General features: G+C 35.1%; 2 protein-coding genes across 2 annotated transcripts in view; both read right to left on the reverse strand.

Annotated features, from left to right (window-relative positions):
- Window positions 1-11,646, reverse strand: part of cdc73 (cell division cycle 73, Paf1/RNA polymerase II complex component, homolog (S. cerevisiae)) — a 43,438-nt gene extending 31,792 nt beyond the window's left edge. The window contains exons 1-8 of the mRNA XM_016464663.1: window positions 11,498-11,646; window positions 10,408-10,513; window positions 10,045-10,114; window positions 9,885-9,947; window positions 9,643-9,695; window positions 9,444-9,532; window positions 7,088-7,301; window positions 6,122-6,220 (exon numbers count right to left, since the gene is read on the reverse strand). Of these exons, the coding sequence (XP_016320149.1) occupies window positions 6,122-6,220; window positions 7,088-7,301; window positions 9,444-9,532; window positions 9,643-9,695; window positions 9,885-9,947; window positions 10,045-10,114; window positions 10,408-10,513; window positions 11,498-11,628 (825 nt within the window). The 5' untranslated portion in view covers window positions 11,629-11,646. The remainder of the gene's footprint in view (window positions 1-6,121; window positions 6,221-7,087; window positions 7,302-9,443; window positions 9,533-9,642; window positions 9,696-9,884; window positions 9,948-10,044; window positions 10,115-10,407; window positions 10,514-11,497) is intronic.
- A 3,266-nt stretch (window positions 11,647-14,912) lies between these two features.
- LOC107671649 (60 kDa SS-A/Ro ribonucleoprotein-like) overlaps window positions 14,913-20,903 on the reverse strand; it is a 9,988-nt gene continuing 3,997 nt past the window's right edge. The window contains exons 4-8 of the mRNA XM_016464557.1: window positions 20,463-20,600; window positions 20,265-20,381; window positions 17,845-17,961; window positions 17,511-17,654; window positions 14,913-15,264 (exon numbers count right to left, since the gene is read on the reverse strand). Of these exons, the coding sequence (XP_016320043.1) occupies window positions 15,112-15,264; window positions 17,511-17,654; window positions 17,845-17,961; window positions 20,265-20,381; window positions 20,463-20,600 (669 nt within the window). The 3' untranslated portion in view covers window positions 14,913-15,111. The remainder of the gene's footprint in view (window positions 15,265-17,510; window positions 17,655-17,844; window positions 17,962-20,264; window positions 20,382-20,462; window positions 20,601-20,903) is intronic.

Here is a 20,903-nt window from a genome sequence, read left to right on the forward strand (position 1 = left end):
CCTCGTCAACACAGTTATTTGTGTCTTAAATGAACGTTAATAGTTAAAGATAAAGCATGTGCACTAGTTGGCTATTATGCGATCCTGGCATTATATGATGAGATTTTAAAGGGATATAGTTCACCCAAAAATGAAAATACTGTCATCATTTACTCAGTTTCAAGTTGTTCTGAACCTGTATGAATTTCTTTGTTCTCCTCAACATAAAAGAAGATATTCTGAAGAATATTCGTAACCACCAGAAAGTTTCTGGTGCCTGTTGACTCCGATACTGTTTTTTTTTTTATACTATGGAAGTCATTGGGGCACAGAAACTGTTTGGTTACCAGTATTGTTCCAAATATAAGCGTTTGCATTCAACAGCAGAAGGAAACTCATACAGGTTTAGAACAACAACACCATAACTTTAATTTTTGGGTGAACTATTCTTCCAAAGCAGCTTAATATAGCTGCTGTTGCCATTTGTGTCAATAATGTAAATTAAACATTAGAAAGAAAATCAATCACTGATCTTGACCGAATCGCTTTTGTAAAATAATGTATTTACTTGTTGAATTTACACGGTGAAGACTATTCAGTCTATTTGTAGTCTATTTATTTTATACAGTATATTTCTTATTCAGTGCTTTAAGTGTTTGCAGGTCAATTTCTTTGTTCTGTTGGAATTCATGACTGTTTACTTGTCTTCAGTAAGTTTGTTTTTACATACGGGGCCCAGTGAGGTCTTAATGCGGCCCTGTGCGCACATATACAAACATTCAGGAGGACACAAAATTCCTGAGAACGCTGCCCCGCGACTTTTATTAATATAATAGATCAAATAGCCTACTGGAGAGACGTACGGATGCAGGTAGGCAACTGTCACCTCTCTCTCTCTCTTTCGATCGAATAATTAATTCAAGTAGCTAAATATTAAAATTAATTAATTCAAATAAATGTGATCTTACCGCACTATTTCATCTCTTTCTGATCTGAAGCAAAATGGTCCCACACTATCGACAAGCATTTCTCTGGTGGAAATAAAGCTTCGCTGTTTGGTCCCGCTGTCACAGTTAATCTAATGCGTGTAGTAGCCTCTGTGTCTCTGATAAGCACGTCATTTTAAGCTGGTGCACCTTTAGTGTAACTTTGTTTCCATTTTGCACAAGCTGCAACAGTTCTATTCAGTGTAACAGAAACACTCTGTTTAGCAGAACCTTTACGATTAATTAACCGTGACGTTTTAAAGCGCGGTTAATCGCGAAACCGGTTAAATCGCTGCATCCCTAATCAGTATCACATTTACAAACTCCCTTAAAAATCATTAAAAGCTGTCACTCATCTTAGTTCATCACGCTCTCACATTTATAATCAACGAAGCTCTCTACACTGCGCAATTAATCTCTTATTTACACCCTGTCTACACTTTGCTTATGAAAGGATTCGTGAGATATGTCTGTCATACATTACTCAATGCTGCAAAAACACGTAGAAACCTTTGAAGCTACCCTGAGTGCAATCACAAGTATGATGATGATCGGGTCAGTCGCACTGGTGCGCCCAAAAAATTTTTTTACAACTAGAAATCAGTGGTTAAGTTTTATTTACAACACTGTTCCAAAACAGTACAACCCAAATATTCGAGTATGTGCAGCGCATTTTACGGAGGAAAGTTTCCTGAACCTGTTAAGGGGCATAACATCACAGTCACATAAAATAAAACACACTTGACTGTAAATAATCCTACACTGATTCTTATTAAAGCAACTGTAATAAAGTTCTTCAGTCAAGTGCAGTGAGAGATTTTTCTCTTTTTTGTTTTGTTGTTTTATTAAAATTAAATGGATACTTCACCCAAAAATGAAAATTCTGTCATCATTTACTAACTCTCAAATAGTTTTAAACCTGAATGAGTTTCTTTCTTCTGTTGAACATAAAAGTTATGTTGAAGAATGTGGGTAACCAAACAGTTGCTGGTCCCCAGTGAAAAGAAAGAAATTAATACAGGTTTGACAGGGCTCCAGACTCATTCTTCCCACTGGTCGCTCTTTTGCGACTAAAGCCCAATTAATACTTCTGCGTCGAACCTACGCCGTAGCCTACGCATAGACACACACCCTACGCTGTAGCCTGATGTGCACCTCTCCAAAAATCTAACAGCGCGTCAATTCTACGTGTACTGCAAGCGCTGTGATTGGTCTGCTAGAACCCCTCCCTCCGTATGTACTTGAGTTTTGTGTGTGTTTATGTGCACTTTAATATATTTTAATGTTACACCTTCTTATATAAAATAAAACAAAGCAAAGAACAAGTGTCTTATTTATTATACTACATGGCATTATACATCAGTAGTTGTCCGCGACAAACAATGGTGATCTGCCGTGGTACAAGTCCTTGTGCAGATTGAAAGAATGCCATCATCTCCTGTTCCGTTGTTGTCTCCTTTTACGACAAAACATACTCACCTTGAACTGTGGTATTTTATTTTTCCTCATTTTTTTTTCCCTGGACTGAGTTTGAATTTTTCATATTGAACTGGAACTGAACAAATTGAAATTTGGACATTGAGCTTGAAATTTGAAATTGTTATTTTTTTTTTTATGTGGATACAAAATTTGAATTGTGAAACTGAATTTGATATTACATGTCTGAAATCTGAATTCCTGACTTGAAGGTTATATGATTCTGATTCTAAAATCTATATTTCAACTTTGATTTCAGTATCTTTCGTGACTGAACTATTGTTTGACATTGTTTATTTTGCTTTTAATCCCTTTCCATCATTTTAATTTACTCAAGAATAATATATTGTCATCTCATTTCATTTACATTTATCTTTGAGTCTGAATTCTTTCTTTCATTCATTTATGTTATCAATCCTATACACTCCAGTGAATCGACCAAATCTTCTGACATCTGGTCCTGGATAAAAATTGATCACTCGTACCATAGCTAGCACGCTAAAAACGGGTAGCTGCAGGTTACATTAAGGTCTGTGTAGAGGATTTGAACTGGGTCTTCAGGAAGCAGAAATCTAAAGCCCAACTTATACTTCTGCGTCGAACCTACGCTGTAGCCTACGCACAGACGCACACCCTACGCCGTAGCCTGACGTGCACCTCTCCAAAAATCTAACAGCGCGTCAATTCTACACGGACCGCAAACGCTGTGATTGGTCTGCTAGAACCCCTCCCCCTCCATATGTACTTGAGTTTTGTGTGTTTATGTGCACTTTAATATATTTTAATGTTACACCTTCTTATATAAAATAAAACAAAGCAAAGAACAAGTGTCTTATTTATTATACTACATGGCATTATACATCAGTAGTTGTCCGCGACAAACAATGGTGATCTGCCGTGGTACAAGTCCTTGTGCAGATTGAAAGAATGCCATCTCCTGTTCCGTTGTTGTCTCCTTTTTGTAGTTTTAAATAATGATTTGATATTTATTTGCCGCCGTCACGGCTATAATGCTTCTCCGACGAGCCGCCGCTTCTTCGGTTTTTGCTGTGGTACTGCGGGTTACACCAGCAACATGCCCGTGGACACTGCAGACTAGCGGTTTGCATGTGTACTGCACGTTGACGCGGACAGCGACGCAGAAGTATAAATGAAAACTGACGCATAGCCTACGGCGTAAAGGCTACGGTGTAGGTCCGACGCAGAAGTATAAATTAGCCTTAACTTTCTCAGTTGGTTACACGAGCACATGATTTGGTGTTTTTTTTTTTTGCGCTACAACATGGGATTAATCAATGCATGCTGATGAACTTTTATCATAGTATTTAGTTATATGGAAACTAAAGTGGTTAACATTCAACCCGTTCATTTTCATCAGTAGTATTATTTGAGATTTGATTTTGTGAATGGGAGTTCCTCTTTTGCTATGATATAAGCCTGGCTCCGGACGCTTTCACTTTCGAATTCGCGATCTTGGCACGTTTTACGGGAAAAGATAATTGTCTGTTTTGCTTACATACATCTACACACCTTTCACTTTTTAAGACTAAAACAAAATTCATTGTTATTTTTAATTAAAAAAGAACAAAACAGTAGGATACAATGACAAACTAGCTTACAAAACGTTTATTAACAAAAACGAATAAGATGAGGCATGGCACGAGGCATGGCAAACACCACATGCTGTATTATATACCGACTAATAAATTACAGAAAGTTTAGCAAACTTTTTGTTTTTTTGACAGTATAAGCGCAATCAGATGTGAAAGATAACTTAGCAGTAATCAGGCTCTGTTTGACAGGTTTTTTTAGTGAGCGCACGCTTCAGATGTAACGTTCAGAAAAGGCGTATGTCCGAACAGCACGAAAATTAAATGTTTAACCGGCAAGGCTTTAAAGCACATGCAAATAATGTACTTTTGTGACTGTGAATAAGTACAGTGTCCCATGAGCGTAACTCTCTCGCTGAGTAACATTTGATATGAATGTATGTGGTGTTGTACAGTATATTGTATATGCGAGCCTGGAGCACAAAAGCAGTCTGAAGTCGCTGGGGTATATTTGTAGCAATAGCCAAAAATACATTGTATGGGTCAAAATTATAGATTTTTCTTTTATGCCAAAAATCATTAGGATATTAAGTAAAGATCATGTTCCATTAAGATATTTTGTAAATTTCCTACTGTAAATATATTAAAACTACATATATTAGTAATATGCATTGCTGAGAACTTCATTTGGACAACTTAAAAGGGGATTTTCTCAATATTTTGATTTTTTTGCACCCTCAGATTCCAGATTTTCAAATAGTTGTATCTCGGCCAAATATCCTATCCTGTCCTATCCTAACAAACCATACATCAATGGAAAGCTTATTTATTCAGCTTTCAGATCATGTATAAATCTCAATTTTGAAAAATTGACCCTTATGACTGGTTTTGTGGTCCAGGGTCACATATAGTATATAGTTTACATACAAAAAAAAAAAAAACAACTACTGTAATTCTACTTGTTAAGTAGGGATGTAACGATTCACTCAACTCACGATTCATGATTTTGATTTCACGATTCGATTCTCACGTTTTTTAACAAAATGAGATTGAAGACATTATACAGTAAATGAAAAGATGTCATTTTATTAGGCTATTGCTGCAAGTTTCTTTGTGAAATTGAAATAACAAAACTAAATTGAAATTAACCCCAAATCAAACAAGATACACACATAAAAGAAATCTCTTAATATGAACAAACTAAGGTTTTGACTGTGCACTTTCCATTTAAAATTAGAGGAAACCACTGGATTTTTTTTAATCATGATCCAAACAAAGATGCAGCATACATGCAGCATGAGTAGTTTTTAATCTAAATTAGACTGCATAATTTCGAAATTTGAAGCAAAAACAGAATGGTTTGACTTTAGTATTTTTGAAAAAATGCTACATAAAATACTACATAAAAACATCTCAACGAAACCACAGACGAGCTGCAGATTCACTCTCTGACAGCAGGTGGCGCTTATGAATAGCAATGATACAGTGTTTCCTGGGTTACCGCTGTAAACAAAGCAGAGCTGCGCTTATGAACACTACTTTAATATGCATTGTTCAGAGGCAAGATGAAAAGAAAATACCACGTAAACTGTTCTAAAGATAGTCAGTTCCCCTCAGAGATACATTTATATAAACTCCTACTCCAATTGTATCGCGATTTGTTTGGCATCTCAACCGATTTGAATCGTCACATATTTTAATCGATTTTCGACCGGCTCGCAGTTAATCATTATATCCCTACTGTTAAATGTTTTTTTATGAGTGACAACGCGTGTTTGTTGGGTGAAAAACTTTTATAGTGTTTTGGAAGAATGAGCTGATTTGAGACATGTATGAAGTGTTTTGGTAGTTTTAGTGAATTTTGAATGTAAAATTAACTGCTGTGCTAAGATGAAAGTTTGTTATGAAAGCTGAGTGAAGAGTTTTGAAAAAGTGTTTTAAGTATTGAGAAATGCATCCTAGCAATTGTTAATAACTGAAGCAAACAGGGCTTATGTACCAAGCGAGCTGTATGGCCCTTTGAAGTTCTATTTAAAAAAAAAAACCCACATCTATTCTGATATACAGCTGATAAGGAAACAAACCACAAACACTGGCACATTAATAAAGCGGCTCTGTTCGTGTACTCACCACCTGCGTTTGGTTCTGTGTCTGTCTCTGTTCAGGGGCTCGACCTTCCTCCCGCGCCTTCACTGATTGTAGGATGGCAAATATATTTTTGGAGAAATTCTACAACATCAAAAGATCATCATGTTCAGGAGTTCATATTCTTTAAATATAATTAACATTTATCTTTCTCATTTGTGCACAACTGTTTGTGAAAGAAAGTATAGCAGAGAAGGAAAAAAAAAAACACAAACATGACTTTAAACCAAGTTATGAGTTTTTAACTAACTATTCAAAATCCAACCCTAACAAAATAATCCGAACAAGACAACATCTGTTTGATCAGTGAAACACCACCACCTGTAGGACAACTGTTTTATATATTAGAACCACCAAAACACTGGCTGCAACAATCCAGATGTATATAATTTTAATTAGGCAATAAATAGTTTGAAAAATATAATAATAATAATAGTTGCAACAAGTATGAAATCTAGATGTAAATAATTTTACTTCGCCAATAAATAGTCACCAATAAAAATGTAAATGCATGTATATTAAAAAAAAATTAAATAAAATAAAAAAATTTAAAAAAAGGGGGAAAAAAAATGAATAAACATCTGTCCAACAACTTAAAATATATTTTCAGTATTTTTTGTTACCAACAATGCTGCAAATCATCAGCTGCAAATTCTGCAAAATTAGAACATTTCACTTTAACTGGATATGCAATTTGATTAAATGTTGATTAATTCATTAATATACATTTCAAAGATATTGTGGCAGCAGAGTAAATTATTGAAGAGACATTGGTAGGAAAGTCTAATGTCCATGATGCCATTTATTTATATATTTTAATAGATGTTAAAGGGATAGTTCACCCAAAAATGAAAATGTGATGTTTATCTGCTTACCCCCAGGGCATCCAAGATGTAGGTGGATGAACTATCCCTTTAATGTCTTAAATGGACAGCCCTGAGTGTCTCTTACCTTGCCGGTGCTCTGTAAAATGGTCGTCCTCGTCCGCCACACTCTCTCTCGGCTCACAATGTCTCTGGTCACGTCCACCTCAGCATCCACGAAGCTTCTCTGTTTCTGGGTGATGTCATCGTCCAGGTCAGTCTTGATGGTAGAACGCTTCTTGGCCATGATTTTGGCCTTGATAGCAGCAATCTTCTCCACAGACATGGCTTCTGACAGAGACCTAAGATCAGAAGAATAATTAGATAAACTAGGAGAACTAAACAGTTAAGATAAAGACAAGCTGTGTTATACTCTGAATCAGTGTTGGGTAAGTTACTCTAAAAAAGTAATTAATTACTAGTTACATCTTCAACAGTGTAATTAGATTACTGAACAAATTACTCTCTCCAAAAAGTATTTAATTACTTATTACTAATTACTTTCTAAATCCTATATCAGCCTTAACATTAATGATACAAGGATAGACATGAAACGGTTCTTTTAATTCTTTCAAATAAATAATAGATAACTACATAAGTTATTCTGGTCACACTTTAGATTAGAGTCCAATTCTTACTATTAACTATTAACTATGACATTTGCCTCAATATACTCCAATTACTGCTTATTAATACTTAGTAAAGTAGTTGTTAAGTTTAAGTATTGGTAGTATTAAGGATTTAGAATAAGGTCGTGCAGAATAAGACATTAATATGTGCTTTTTTTTTTAAGTAATAATAAACAGCCAATATCCCAGTAATATTCATGCTAATTACCAACTAGTTAAAAGTGAGAATTGGACACTAAAGTGTTAATTTTTATGTTAAATCCACTATTGGATTGTGTATAAATGTTCTATAGTCTATACTCAGTATTACGTTCAATTACATAAGAAGTAACTAATTCAAATACAGAAAAAATAAGAGTAATCCCTTGCTTTACTTTTGCAAGGGAAAAGTAATTAAATTACATTAACTAATTACTTAGTAACTAATTACACCCAACACTGCTCTGAATAGTTAAAAAAAAAAAAAAAAGCCCTATCAGGCATGTTTTTTTTTTTAGTTTCAGCCCGACGCAGTTATCATTTTCACGTCCAGCGCGACGTTGTTTAAATAGCAAATGAACTTGCGCCCATGGGCGTGCTGGTCTGAAAACGAGGTGTGTTCAGGCGCATTGTGAGCGCATTGCTATTTTAAGGCAACTGAAAACTGATTGCACCATTGACCAACTAAAACCTGGTCTAAAGTCAATGGCGCAGTATTTTTTGAAAATTATTTAAAGGGCGCGCTAATAATATGCACCTATAGGCGGTTGCACACTCTGCTTATTACACACGCAGCAGCACACAAACATATCAAATATTAAAAATGAAAGGATTACAATGTAAAAGATTATTATTGTGCCCCGTAGATGGTATGCTCACGTTTTTTTGCTAGTTTCAGCCCGACGCAGTTATCATTTTCACGTCCAGCGCGACGTTGTTTAAATAGCAAATGAACTTGCGCCCATGGGCGTGCTGGTCTGAAAACGAGGTGTGTTCAGGCGCATTGTGAGCGCATTGCTATTTTAAGGCAACTGAAAACTGATTGCACCATTGACCAACTAAAACCTGGTCTAAAGTCAATGGCGCAGTATTTTTTGAAAATTATTTAAAGGGCGCGCTAATAATATGCACCTATAGGCGGTTGCACACTCTGCTTATTACACACGCAGCAGCACACAAACATATCAAATATTAAAAATGAAAGGATTACAATGTAAAAGATTATTATTGTGCCCCGTAGATGGTATGCTCACGTGCTTTAACCTCACGCACGAGCAGAACCTTTCCTCTCTGGAGAAGCGTTCAGTCTTTGCTCTTGCAAAATCTAGCGAATCCGCCATGTCACGAGCACAACTGGCATTTAAAGGGAATGGGAGATGAGACTCCGACTGGCTGACAGCACGTTATGCACAAAACACACCCATGACTCATTAAGAGAATAGGTACAACCCTTTTGGACCATGCGCCTGGCGCGCTGACCGTTTTTTCCATCGTTAAACTAGCAAAAGTGGATTTGTGCGCCGTGCGCTTCAGCCCATGCGCTTAGATCATTAAAATAAGTGTTGTTAGGCAATTCATTAAACATTGATTATATTTACTAAACAACACAGCTTTACTGGGTTAATATAACTAATTACACAAAAATATTAGAAACTAAATATTAAAAATGTAATTTAGAAAACTTATTGAAGGGATAGTCCATCTAAAAATGAGAATATTGTCATAATTTACTGTTGTTCCAAACCTGTATGCATTATTATCTTCTGCTGAACACAAAAGATATTGAGGAAAACCTTTTGTGCACAGTGTTAAAATGCTGGATCAGTTTGATCATACCGGATCTGATCTGTCTGCACAATGCTTTCCTTATGAGCCTCGAGGCGAGCAGCCAGACGCTCCTTATCCAGACGCACACGCTCTTCATCCTGAGAAGCGCATGCATAAATCATAAGTAGCATCCAGGCATGTTGCTTTTCAGCATTTCAAACTGCAAAACAGATCTTTTTTTGTATTTAAGTTTTAAAATGCTTCTTACCTCAACCCGAGGCTTTTTTGCCTCTGAAGACACTTCATCTGCTGCCCTTTTAACTGTTAAAACAATTGCAATTTAATGCCAGGATATGGGTGATCATTCAATTAGAGGCACTTCTGACTACTTTAAATCTTGAAAGATGACATTTCATCAAATTATTATTACATGCTCTAAAATTAAGATCTAATTATTCTAGTTTTTTTTTTTAATGGCAAGAATACGCTCAAATCAAAAAACCCACACACCTTGCGTCGGCCTTTGTAAACCAATCTCAATGGGCGCACTTCTGTCGATACTCGTTGATGATGCTGTAAAATTGAATTAAATGACAACCAGATAAATAAATATGTTTTTTTAATAAAGAGCTTGAAGACTGTAATGTCTGCGATTCCTCGTCAAACTTACAGCTTTCTCCATTGAGATAGGACAGCAAGTCTTTTCTGTCGGGTCGCCTTACAACAGGGATGTTCTCTGTCTGCAATCACAGAAGCAGGCTCACATTTTACTTTCCAACCACCTGTGCACACAAACTAGGCCTACATTATAAAATAAAACCATTAAGATAAGGATATTTCCCGTTTATAGACAGCGAACTAAGCTTTAATTAAAACCGGAATATAATACGAACTCTTGCATTACAGCAGGGAGAGGCAGGGTTTAAATGTACTTAAATATCATGAAAATAAATGACACAAAAATAATAATAAAAAAAGCAATACACTTTAAACATTTTAGAGAGTGTGCTATAAACTGTGCGATTGTACTTACTGCAGCTCTCCGCACATAGGACGGGTGAGGAAGATGCACATTGTTGAGAAGGAAAAGAATCGAGTCAAGAGTGTAGTACTCTTTAGGCTGTCCCTCTTTTCCAGTTCTGTAATTAAATCGCATTGTAAAAAAATTAATATACACACAAACAAACAACACCGTTCAAACGTTTCTTCTAAATTTTCACCACAAATTATATCACCAGCATAAAAAAAATAAATAAATAATTATTTATATATATATATATATATATATACACACATACCACTTTCTTAAAAGCACATGTTTTTGGCTTTTTGTTAAATCATCAGGGATTGTCCCAGACTTTTTTAAAGCGCACAACAAGAGGAAAGTTTTCCTATCCATTTTTGAAATCCAGCTAAAAATATATATATTTTTTTGCATTTATAAAATAATTTTTCAACCCCGAGTTCGATTTAAATTTAATTACAGCTGAACCTACAAGCCAATAATTTGGGAACCTTTCAAAAATATTAATTTTCATCAAAATGTGTTACAAAGCACAGCAACCTTGGACAAACTTTAAATAGGACACATGAAAAAAATAAATCACAACATAACATGGTGTGCAGAACAGTCGACCATGAACACCCAGCCAAAAAAAAAAAAGTCTTGTTGTGGTTCCATGGTACAGCGATAGTGTTACGTGATATTTTGATTACCATATGGGTCTTTACACGTTCCTCCAATATATTATGTCCAAAAAACATACTCTGGAGATCCTATTTTGTAGTACCGAGTTAGTTTGGATTACAACGTTTTAAACTCCCAATCAGAGCAGATAATAACGATTCAACAGAGTAACAAATGAGAAGTTGTTACGCAGCATCAGTGCAGCCTCAAATGTTGTCTGTACAAACAGCTCAGTGCGTTTTAAACATCAGCCAACATATTAGTTACAATCTCCCAGTGTCCATACACGTAACTACACTGACTTACAGACAGAACACTTTATCCTGTACAAGAACAAGTCAACACAACACGAGTTTAGCAGCAGTAGCGCATTAGCGGCTAAAGCAGCTCAGCTCAAAACAAGACGAAGAACTAAGCGGAAGAAGCGCACACTTACCCCCAAATGACATAGTTAGTCTTGACATCTTTAGGCCAGGAGAACTCTCCGAAAATAACTTCATCCCCTTTCGCAACAATCTCCTTTTTCTGGATGTTGTACAGGCGAAGAACACTCAACACGTCCGCCATGATCGCGCCTCCTCATTACGAGTGTTTTATTTACGACCCAGCAACTTCTCAGTACAGGGCTGCCTCGAATAGTGCCTATATAAAATTAATGAATCACAATTATATTTAAGCGTATTGGTTGGGCTTCGACCGCAAAAGAGACAGCATAAGCAGGTCGAGTAAAGGGATTATTTATAGACGAATAAAAGTTAAGTATTAAAAAGTATTTACGACTTGAACGCACAGCTCAGGCAAATCTGGGGCAGCTAAACCGAACAGCCTCAGGTACCAGTCAAATATCAACTGTGTTTGTCACACACACACACACACACACACACACACACACACGTCTGGTCAGCTATCCTTGTAGGGACTCTCAATAGGCGTAATGGTTTTTATACTGTACAGACCGTATATTCTATTGCCCTACACTAACCCTACCCTAAACCTACCCCTCGCAGGAAACTTTCTGCATTTTTAGATTTTCAAAAAACTTAATTCTGTATGATTTATAAGCTTTTGTACCCGTGGGGACCACAATTTAGGTCCCCACCGTGACACGAGTCCCCATGAGTCTGTGTGTAGTCAGGTTTAAGTCCCCACCAGGATATATAAACCAGTACACACACACACACACACACACACACACACGGTTTACTATCCGTTTTGGGAACTCTCCATAGGCGTAATGGTTTATATACTGCACAAACGGTATATTCTATCGCCCTACACCTAAACCTGCCCTTCACAGAAAACTTTCTGCATTTTTACATTCTCAAATGTATGAACCACAAGCTTGTTTTCCCACGATTCCCCATGCATGTGTGTATTTATGTATACAGTATATATATATATTATTTTTCTATTCTTACTACTTGTTTTCTTTGTAAAAAAAAAAAAAAAAAAAAAAAACCCTATTCTTTTGACTTGGTTTATTTTTATTGAAAAAGGACCCTCTAAAACTAGCGTTCCCTATTATTTTTTTATTCTATCCGCTTGTTTTTCTTTTTATTAATTATATAAAAAACCCTTGCTATGTTTACTGCACTAGACTGAGACTTGTCACAGCACTTATATATTGTTGCTCTTTTGTTGGTTTTGATCACTTCTATTGTCCTCATTTGTAAGTCGTTTTGGATAAAAGCATCTGCTAAATGACTAAACGTAAATGTAATAAGAAAAACACATTTTAGATTTCTATTCTATTAATAAGGCAAAATAGCTTAAACTTAATTTCACATAACTTTGAGTCTAACATATTTGATCAAAGCCAGTTAGACTTTAATTTCATTGAATAATCCTTTTTTTCATGGTATTGCTTGCATTTATGTGATTATGGTTTTCTAAATAAGTTTCTGATTATTTTATTATTACAGTATATTCAATTATTTTCAGTCTATCATTTTTTCTAAAAATATATAAAGAATTAGCACTATAGCTGCTACTAATAAGTTCAGTTCAATACAGTCTGAGTGGTAACATTTTAGAACAGAATTCAGAAGTATCACAAACAAATTACTCTCAAAAGGCTCTTTATTAATGAGTTATCAACAGAAAATATATTTTTTTAAACAACCCAATCGTCAAAGGAAAATGTCAGGTGTAGTATTAATTTTGGCTTCAAAGACTAAAATACTTTTTTTTTTTTATTTTTTTAATAGTGTTAATAAACTTGATGAGGTCACCTTATGAAAAATGTACCGAGTAATATAAACAAAAAAATAAATATAAACTTTGGTAACATGCTATCATGTTAACTACAGGGACAAATTAAATAAAAACATGGCAAATAAATTTCAATTTGCATCCCAATTTGGTAACATCCATGAGAGCACAGCCTTTCATAATTTGTCAGATTTATCATCCCTTAATTCAAGAGGTTTAGATCTAAATGATCTGTAATATTACACAAATAGGAACATTCAGTATTGTATCTCAAAAGTAACAGGTAGTAATTGTCTACAGAAGTTTTAGTGTTTGTTAGTGTGTGTCTACAATTTCTTTACGTAATAATAATCATCTTAGCAGCGTTAGCAAAATCACAACCTTGATTTGAACTTAAGAGGCACAAAGAGCAACAGAAAATGAAAAAAGTTACTTTCTACACATATAAAATGAATCTAGAAGCAAGATCCATTAACAAGCTCTATCATTCAAAGCATACGCCTCTTTTTTTTACAATTTTGAAATGTTATTTTGTTGATCAAAAGTGTGCCAAAGTGTAAACAGTAAAATATTCAGATCTTAAGTCTTAAATAGACGTGTCAAGCCTCTCTTGAATCATACACTGAACAAAATTATAAATGCAACACTTTTGTTTTTGCCCCCATTTTTCATGAGCTGAACTCAAAGATCTAAGACTTTTTCTATGTACACAAAAGGCCTATTTCTCTCAAATATTGTTCACAAATCTGTCTAAATCTTAGACAGCTTAGACATCGCCCCTATTTTGATAGAATCAACAACCTGATCAACTCTGTGAAGGAGATGTGTTGCACTGCGTGAGGCAAATGGTGGTCACACCAGATACTGACTGGTTTTCGGACCCCCCCCGGACCCCCTAATACAGTAAAACTGCACATTTTAGAGTGGCCTTTTATTGTGGCCAGCCTAAGGCACACCTGTGCAATAATCATGCTGTCTAATCAGCATCTTGATATGCCACACCTGTGAGGTGGATGGATTATCTCGGCAAAGGAGAAGTGCTCACTAACATAGATTTAGACAGATTTGTGAACAATATTTGAGAGAAATAGGCCTTTTGTGTACATAGAAAAAGTCTTAGATCTTTGAGTTCAGCTCATGAAAAATGGGGGCAAAAACAAAAGTGTTGCGTTTATAATTTTGTTCAGTATAATAAAAGGTTATTTGCGATCATATATCAAATATCAAGTTACTGGACCACAGAACACTTGAGGTATTTCAACATTAAAACATTACCGACGAGTCTAGTCATTTAGGCTACATGCGTTTCTGAGAACACCAGATTGCTTGATTTACATTTCAATGATCTCGCAAATGTATTTTGCTTTATATTTCTCTACGATTTTTGTGGAAGACCTATGGAGCACTTTCAGCTTGATGTGTAATATTTTAAAGCATCTCATTACACGGAACAAACCATGAATTGCACACAATGAGCAAGGCCTCTAAAAATATAGTACATTACTTCTAATGAAGGTCAGTGACATGCATGAACTTCTTGAAAAACGTGTGAAAGACATGTACTTCTGGGAAAGAAGCAACATTTCATTAAAAACATACAGTATACTGAATGGACATCAGTAAACATAATCGTCATTTCATGAATTTGCTGAATTCACTGCAACTAATCCAGCCTGCTGGACATTAAATTAGACTTGGACTCGATTCCAAACTGCAAAAACAAACGACATGATTTCCAAATTAAAATGTAAAAACATTTTTTTCTGATGTTGATGCGGGGTGCATCGGTGTCTCGTTGTCCTTTCAGAAAACCGACTGCATGCTACAAACAAACAGCTTTTAAATGACATCGAGTGCGAAGTTACGCATGACATCAACTGCTTGCGAGTCAAAGCCGCAGATGTCCAGCATGCCACGGTCTTCAGGGTCAGCGATGGACAGGGAATTGGCAATCAATCCGCACACAATCAGTTTGGAAAATACACCGCTTTTCTGAAAAAAAAAAGAAAACACAAACAGGACAAAAATGATGAAAACTACAGTAGAAAAAGTTGATGTTTAATTGAATCATTTATGAATTATTACATGATATACCAACTAATTTTGAAAGAAATTCATACTTTTACTTAGCAAAGACCAATTAAAATGATCAAAAGTGACAGCAAAGACATTTATGTTACAAAAGAACTATTTCAAATAAATGCTGTTATTTTGTACTTTCTATTCATCAAAAAATCCAGAAAAAAATGTAGGCCTACCGTTTCCACAAAAACATTAAGCAGCACAACTGTGTTCAACATTGATAATAATTATGGCTGTCAAAATTAATGCATTAATTGTATTTAAGTGATTTCTGGTAGCCAATGTTGATATTTCAAATCACCAAAACAAACACACCCCTACCCCAAAAGGGTCTCGCCCCTGTTTTGATAGCTCCGCCCCACACATACGTACGCAAGCAACCCAGGCAATGATTAGTTCTGTGAAACAAAGCAAAACCAATGTTACACTGTGTCTACACCGGACGCGAGTGGCGCGGCGCGACAAAATACTATAGAACTCATTATAATCAGTGATGCTGTCTACACTGGATGCGGCGCGGCACGACAAATTCCCGACAGAAAACTGCTGCTGCGTTCTATTTATGACGTTTTCCTCTTTTGTTTTTTATCCGCCATCTCTATCTCTCTGTCACTCGGTTCGACTAATGTCCGTCCTGTGCACTGAGCGCTCTCTCCTCCACATCATGAGTAGACACGCCCCTTACAGCTGATTGGCTACAAGTTTGTTTTGGTACTCGGCACGACTCAGTTTTCTAAAGCGTTTTTGAAAAAATACATACCCCAACTTTAACGCAATTAATGCAGCATTCATTTTTTTTTCTGGCATCCTCTGGCTACAGCATTACAGTAGACTATATAAACACACTATCAAGTACGATAGGACGCAAAAGAGAGGTAAATTCAGTACTGGCCAAGAGCACAGGAGTTCTTTATCGTGGACAAAAACACACACACAATTATGTCAAAATGCCCGCTTTTGGTGAGTGACCTCGTAAACACTGTCTTAAATGAGTTAAAAAGTCCCAAATGACCGTAAAGAGCTGAGAGAAAATCAGATGCGTGTCAGATCCGCGCCAGGATTAAAACAGACAGCACTGCTTTTAAAGTGAATCCTGCTGCAGTCTGTGTCATTGATGGAAATCAAAGAACTAAAGTAAAAGAGAAATCACTCACTGCTCTCCTCACTGAGTAATGAATTCAATTTATAGTTTATGTGAAGATTGTTTTAAATTCACTTAAAATTAAAAAGCCTATTAAATGTTACAAATAATGTCTTTCAGTTATACTGTAATGTTGAATGGTTATAATTAATGGGTAAAATTGAGGGAAAATGCATTTAATTGAGACATCAGTTGCAGTATAGGTATCAATGATACTGGCCTTCATTAATAATAGGCTATTTAGTAAAAACATGCCATTAAACACATATTTTAAAATATACCATCTTTATGTTCTTTCTACATTAATTTTGAGATTCAATGTGAAATTATGACTATAATATAAATATAATATAAATATATTAATATATGATTAATTGCAATTAATTACAAAAAATGTGTGATTTATTAGTTTTTTTATTGACTGACAGCACTAATAATAATAAAAAATATTTATTGAGCAGCAAATCAGCATATTAGAATGATTTCTGAAGAATCATGTGACACTGAAGACTGGAGTAATGATGCTGAACATTCAGCTTTGCAACACAGGAATAAATTACATTTTAGAATATATAAAAAAAATAAACCAGTTATTTTAAATTGCAATAATATTTGACAATATTTCAGTTTTTCTTGCATTTTTTTTTTTTTTGCAAACAAATGCAGCCTTGGTGAACATGAGAGACTTCTTTCAAAAACATTAAAAAAATCATACCAACCCCAAACTTCTGAGTGTATTAATAGCATATATTTGATAAGATTTATCTAATAAATGAAGATACATTAAATATATTACATTACTGTGGCAGACGTGTAAATCATTAAACAGACATTGTAAAAAAAAATAGCTTTAAAAGTGAGTATATTTCCATATTATCATGGTCAATCATTTTTTAAATAACTGCACTAAATTAATGTTTAATTACAACCTTATTAAAACATATTACAGATAAGAGTATAACAGTGTAATAAGCTAAAAACATGACTTTTGTATTCCCTTTCGGGTTACACTCACTTGTCTATACGTCTTCAGTGTGTCTGCTGGATTTTCGCTCTCAAACGTTTGATTATTAGTGAAAATGATGAAGACATCCACAGTTTTATCATTCTCTGAGGCCCAGGTGATGGGTAAGGCACAGTCTGTACTGCCACCAGGAGTCTGGAGAGAAGTCACATATGGATTATTATGATGACTACAGATGAACTGGATCTAATCATTCACAAAGGAGTGTGATGACTACAATTTGTGTTTGAAATGAGGGTACGGGTCACCACAGAAGTATGTGAGTGAATTCTGTTGTTTGAATGCATTCAGGATGCTGCAGTTAAAAAAAAAAGCATCTTCTCACCTGGATGAGCTGTGCTGCTACCTGCATAAATGTCATATCAGAAGAGACAGCACAGGGAAGAACGCTTCCTTCAGAGAAAACCACAATCTGTGTGTCTGGCTCCGTCTGTGCAATCACCTGCCATTAAAATAAAGAGAACCACTTTGAAATTAAATTTGAAGCTTCACTTTTTTTTTTTTATCTTGTTTTTTTTTCTTCTTTAAAATCTGTAGGAGCTACCAGAAAATAAAAGATGTAGCACACAGGTGATCATGTTCATGTAAAAGGTCTTAAAAAATAAAATGTGTCACAAAGGTCACAAGACCTTTTTTAAATTTTTATTTATGGGTAAACTTCTCCTTTAAAGACCCCTTGATATAGCTTGATATGCACATTCGTCTTTCCTGTGTTGACCAATTGCCAATTGAAACAGGAAGCATAAAATTATTGTACATTTTAACCCAATAAAACCTACTGTATCATATAAATCATATGATATGCAAATATGTAAGGCACTAAATTAACAAAATGATCAAACCTTTGCTGAATAACCTGTTGTACACAATCTACTACATGCCTTCTGAGTGATAGTTTATACTTTTTACCAAATGCTTGTGTTTATTAATGTTTTGCTGTGAAATCTTTACTGATTTGTATAAACTGAACATTTATTGTCAGTAATAAAGCAACTTTTACTTAATTAGCCATACTTTTTTTTTTTACAAAAATCCTGTTAAATGTATCCGATATGATTCATCAGGCTTTTGAGAATCATTAATTTGTTCATCTCTCAAGCATCGTTGTATTGCACTGCTTTATCCTGTACATTTCGTCCCGAAAATAAAAACTAGTTTTGATCATAAAACTAAGAATTTAAATATCATATTCATATTTTAGGGGGATATAGAGTAACACATATGCATTTTATACAAGTAATTTGCTATACTGTTATAAAGATCTCACTGATTTACATTACAAGCTGTCAGAAATTAATTTCACTTTTGGCCATATTAATATCAGCTAATGCACCAAATTACATATTTTTGCTTAGTTTGTGCCTCTGAATAAAATCGAGGTGCTTTTCCTCCTCAAGTTTCTCCATATTCTCACTATATCATAGGGCTGTCAAAATGGCTGAAAAAGTAAATTCAAATTTTTTACTTAAATATTATCAAAATTCGAATTATATTCGAATTTAAAATGCATAATTTCAGTTAGGGTGAAGAAATGCTTTTGGCTTCTCTCCTGAGGCCACAAGAGGGCGCATCGAGCAAAATATTATTAATGCACGTTTATTCAAAGCATAAGATAACATGACTATCTGTTAAAAAAGTACATAATGTTTAAAATAATGTTTATAAACCAATTATAATTAAGTTGCTTAAACAACTATAAACAAAACAGCATCATGTATGTATGCATAGTTTAATACAAAGGGCCGAAAGCCAATCACACAGAGTACATTTTTAATTTTAAAACATGAGATGCAGTGAGATGGGGAAAAAACCCGCCATAAAGTCTCGAGATATGTTTTTACAAAGTTAAACTTGCATTCATTTTACATGGCTTTCTAAACATGCGGTTCTCTTGTGCGAGACGCGAGTGCAATGGTGATAGATGTCCCTCTAGAAAATGCGCGAAATAGGCGTTCTGTGTGAAACGGTGGTTTCAGTTTTGACGTAAACAAGATCTTCTCCGCATTGATGTTCTCTTTTCCCGCAATATTTGTAATTAACAATGCAGCAGCGCCGCATCTAGTGGCTTCAACTGGACAGGTTAACAAAAACATTATAATGCAACGACACTTACACCGTCATCGCATCTCGTGCGCCACTGATAAGGCTGCCTCCTTAACGCACACCTAAAATTCGAACGTTTTTGCATTCGAATGTGGATTTTTTTATTTTAAATTCGACGAATATTCGAAATTCCACAGCCCTACTATATCATACTATATGAGCCATAAAAACCTGATCTATCAAATATGATACTTAACAAAAAACACATGCGTGTTTGCAAAAAAAAGATGAACAAAAACGATTTTTCTGACTATTATTGCATAAAGTTATGCTTTAAAGGGTTAGAAGTCTATATCAGCTAAATGTTACTTTTAGATGTGAACAAGCATGCAGACAGAACAAATCAACCAAAAGTCACAAAAGGCTTGATCTCATGGGGTTTGTACGTTCTTGGTTGGTTATAATCAACAATTCGCTCTTTTTAAAGCATCTAAAAAGATTCGCATATTAGAGGAATGCACTGAAGAGGCCATTCATCGATGTTTACAAGACTAGAGCGTCCCATCAGAAAAGGAATATGCAAGGAATGTGAAATATGTGCCACACACATTTCCTCCAAGGACAAAATATTAGCTTAAAATATGACTTCAGTCTCTTCACAGACTAACAGTATTGGAGTAAGTTTGCAGTGGTGTTTCTTACCAAACAGATCGCCGCTGCCACTGCCACAGTGCTGATGGAGCTGCCTTGAGTCACGCTGCTCAGAGAAGAACTTACATCCACTGCCACCAGAAACCGCTTGCCTGTGGGCTCCACAATCTAGAGACATAAAGAGTCACAGCATTTCTGTAGTATTTTGAAAACAGCATGTTCTACAGCACATTTCCTGACGGCACTCACTGAAATACTTTTGCTGAAGGCGCAGTCCAGGGCTTGAACAATGTCTCTGTCCGGCTCCCATTTCAGTTTGCTACGCTTCCCATGACCTCTCTTATAGTTTTCAGATGCCAAAAGAATGTTGAACAGGTGTGTTTTTGCCTGAAGTAGTGGATTTGAAAGACAAAATGTATAGGACTTTAAAATTTCGAATTTTTTGAATGTTCAACTCAATTTTAAATTCCACTAAAAATTTACGAATCACACAAAATTTGAAGGAAAAAAAAAAATTTTTATGCTAATATATTAGTTTAGTTTTATTCTAATATTTACTAATATTTTATACTAATATTACTTAATAATATTATTACAACTACAAAAGCATTATTTATCTTAAAGAAATATAACACTTATCCAGCAAACCGTTTTAAACATTTTTTAGGTTTGTAATATATATATATATAT

Source organism: Sinocyclocheilus anshuiensis, unplaced genomic scaffold (genome assembly GCF_001515605.1).
Source record: "Sinocyclocheilus anshuiensis isolate Anshui unplaced genomic scaffold, SAMN03320099.WGS_v1.1 scaffold524, whole genome shotgun sequence".
Classification (NCBI taxonomy): Eukaryota; Metazoa; Chordata; class Actinopteri; order Cypriniformes; family Cyprinidae; genus Sinocyclocheilus; species Sinocyclocheilus anshuiensis.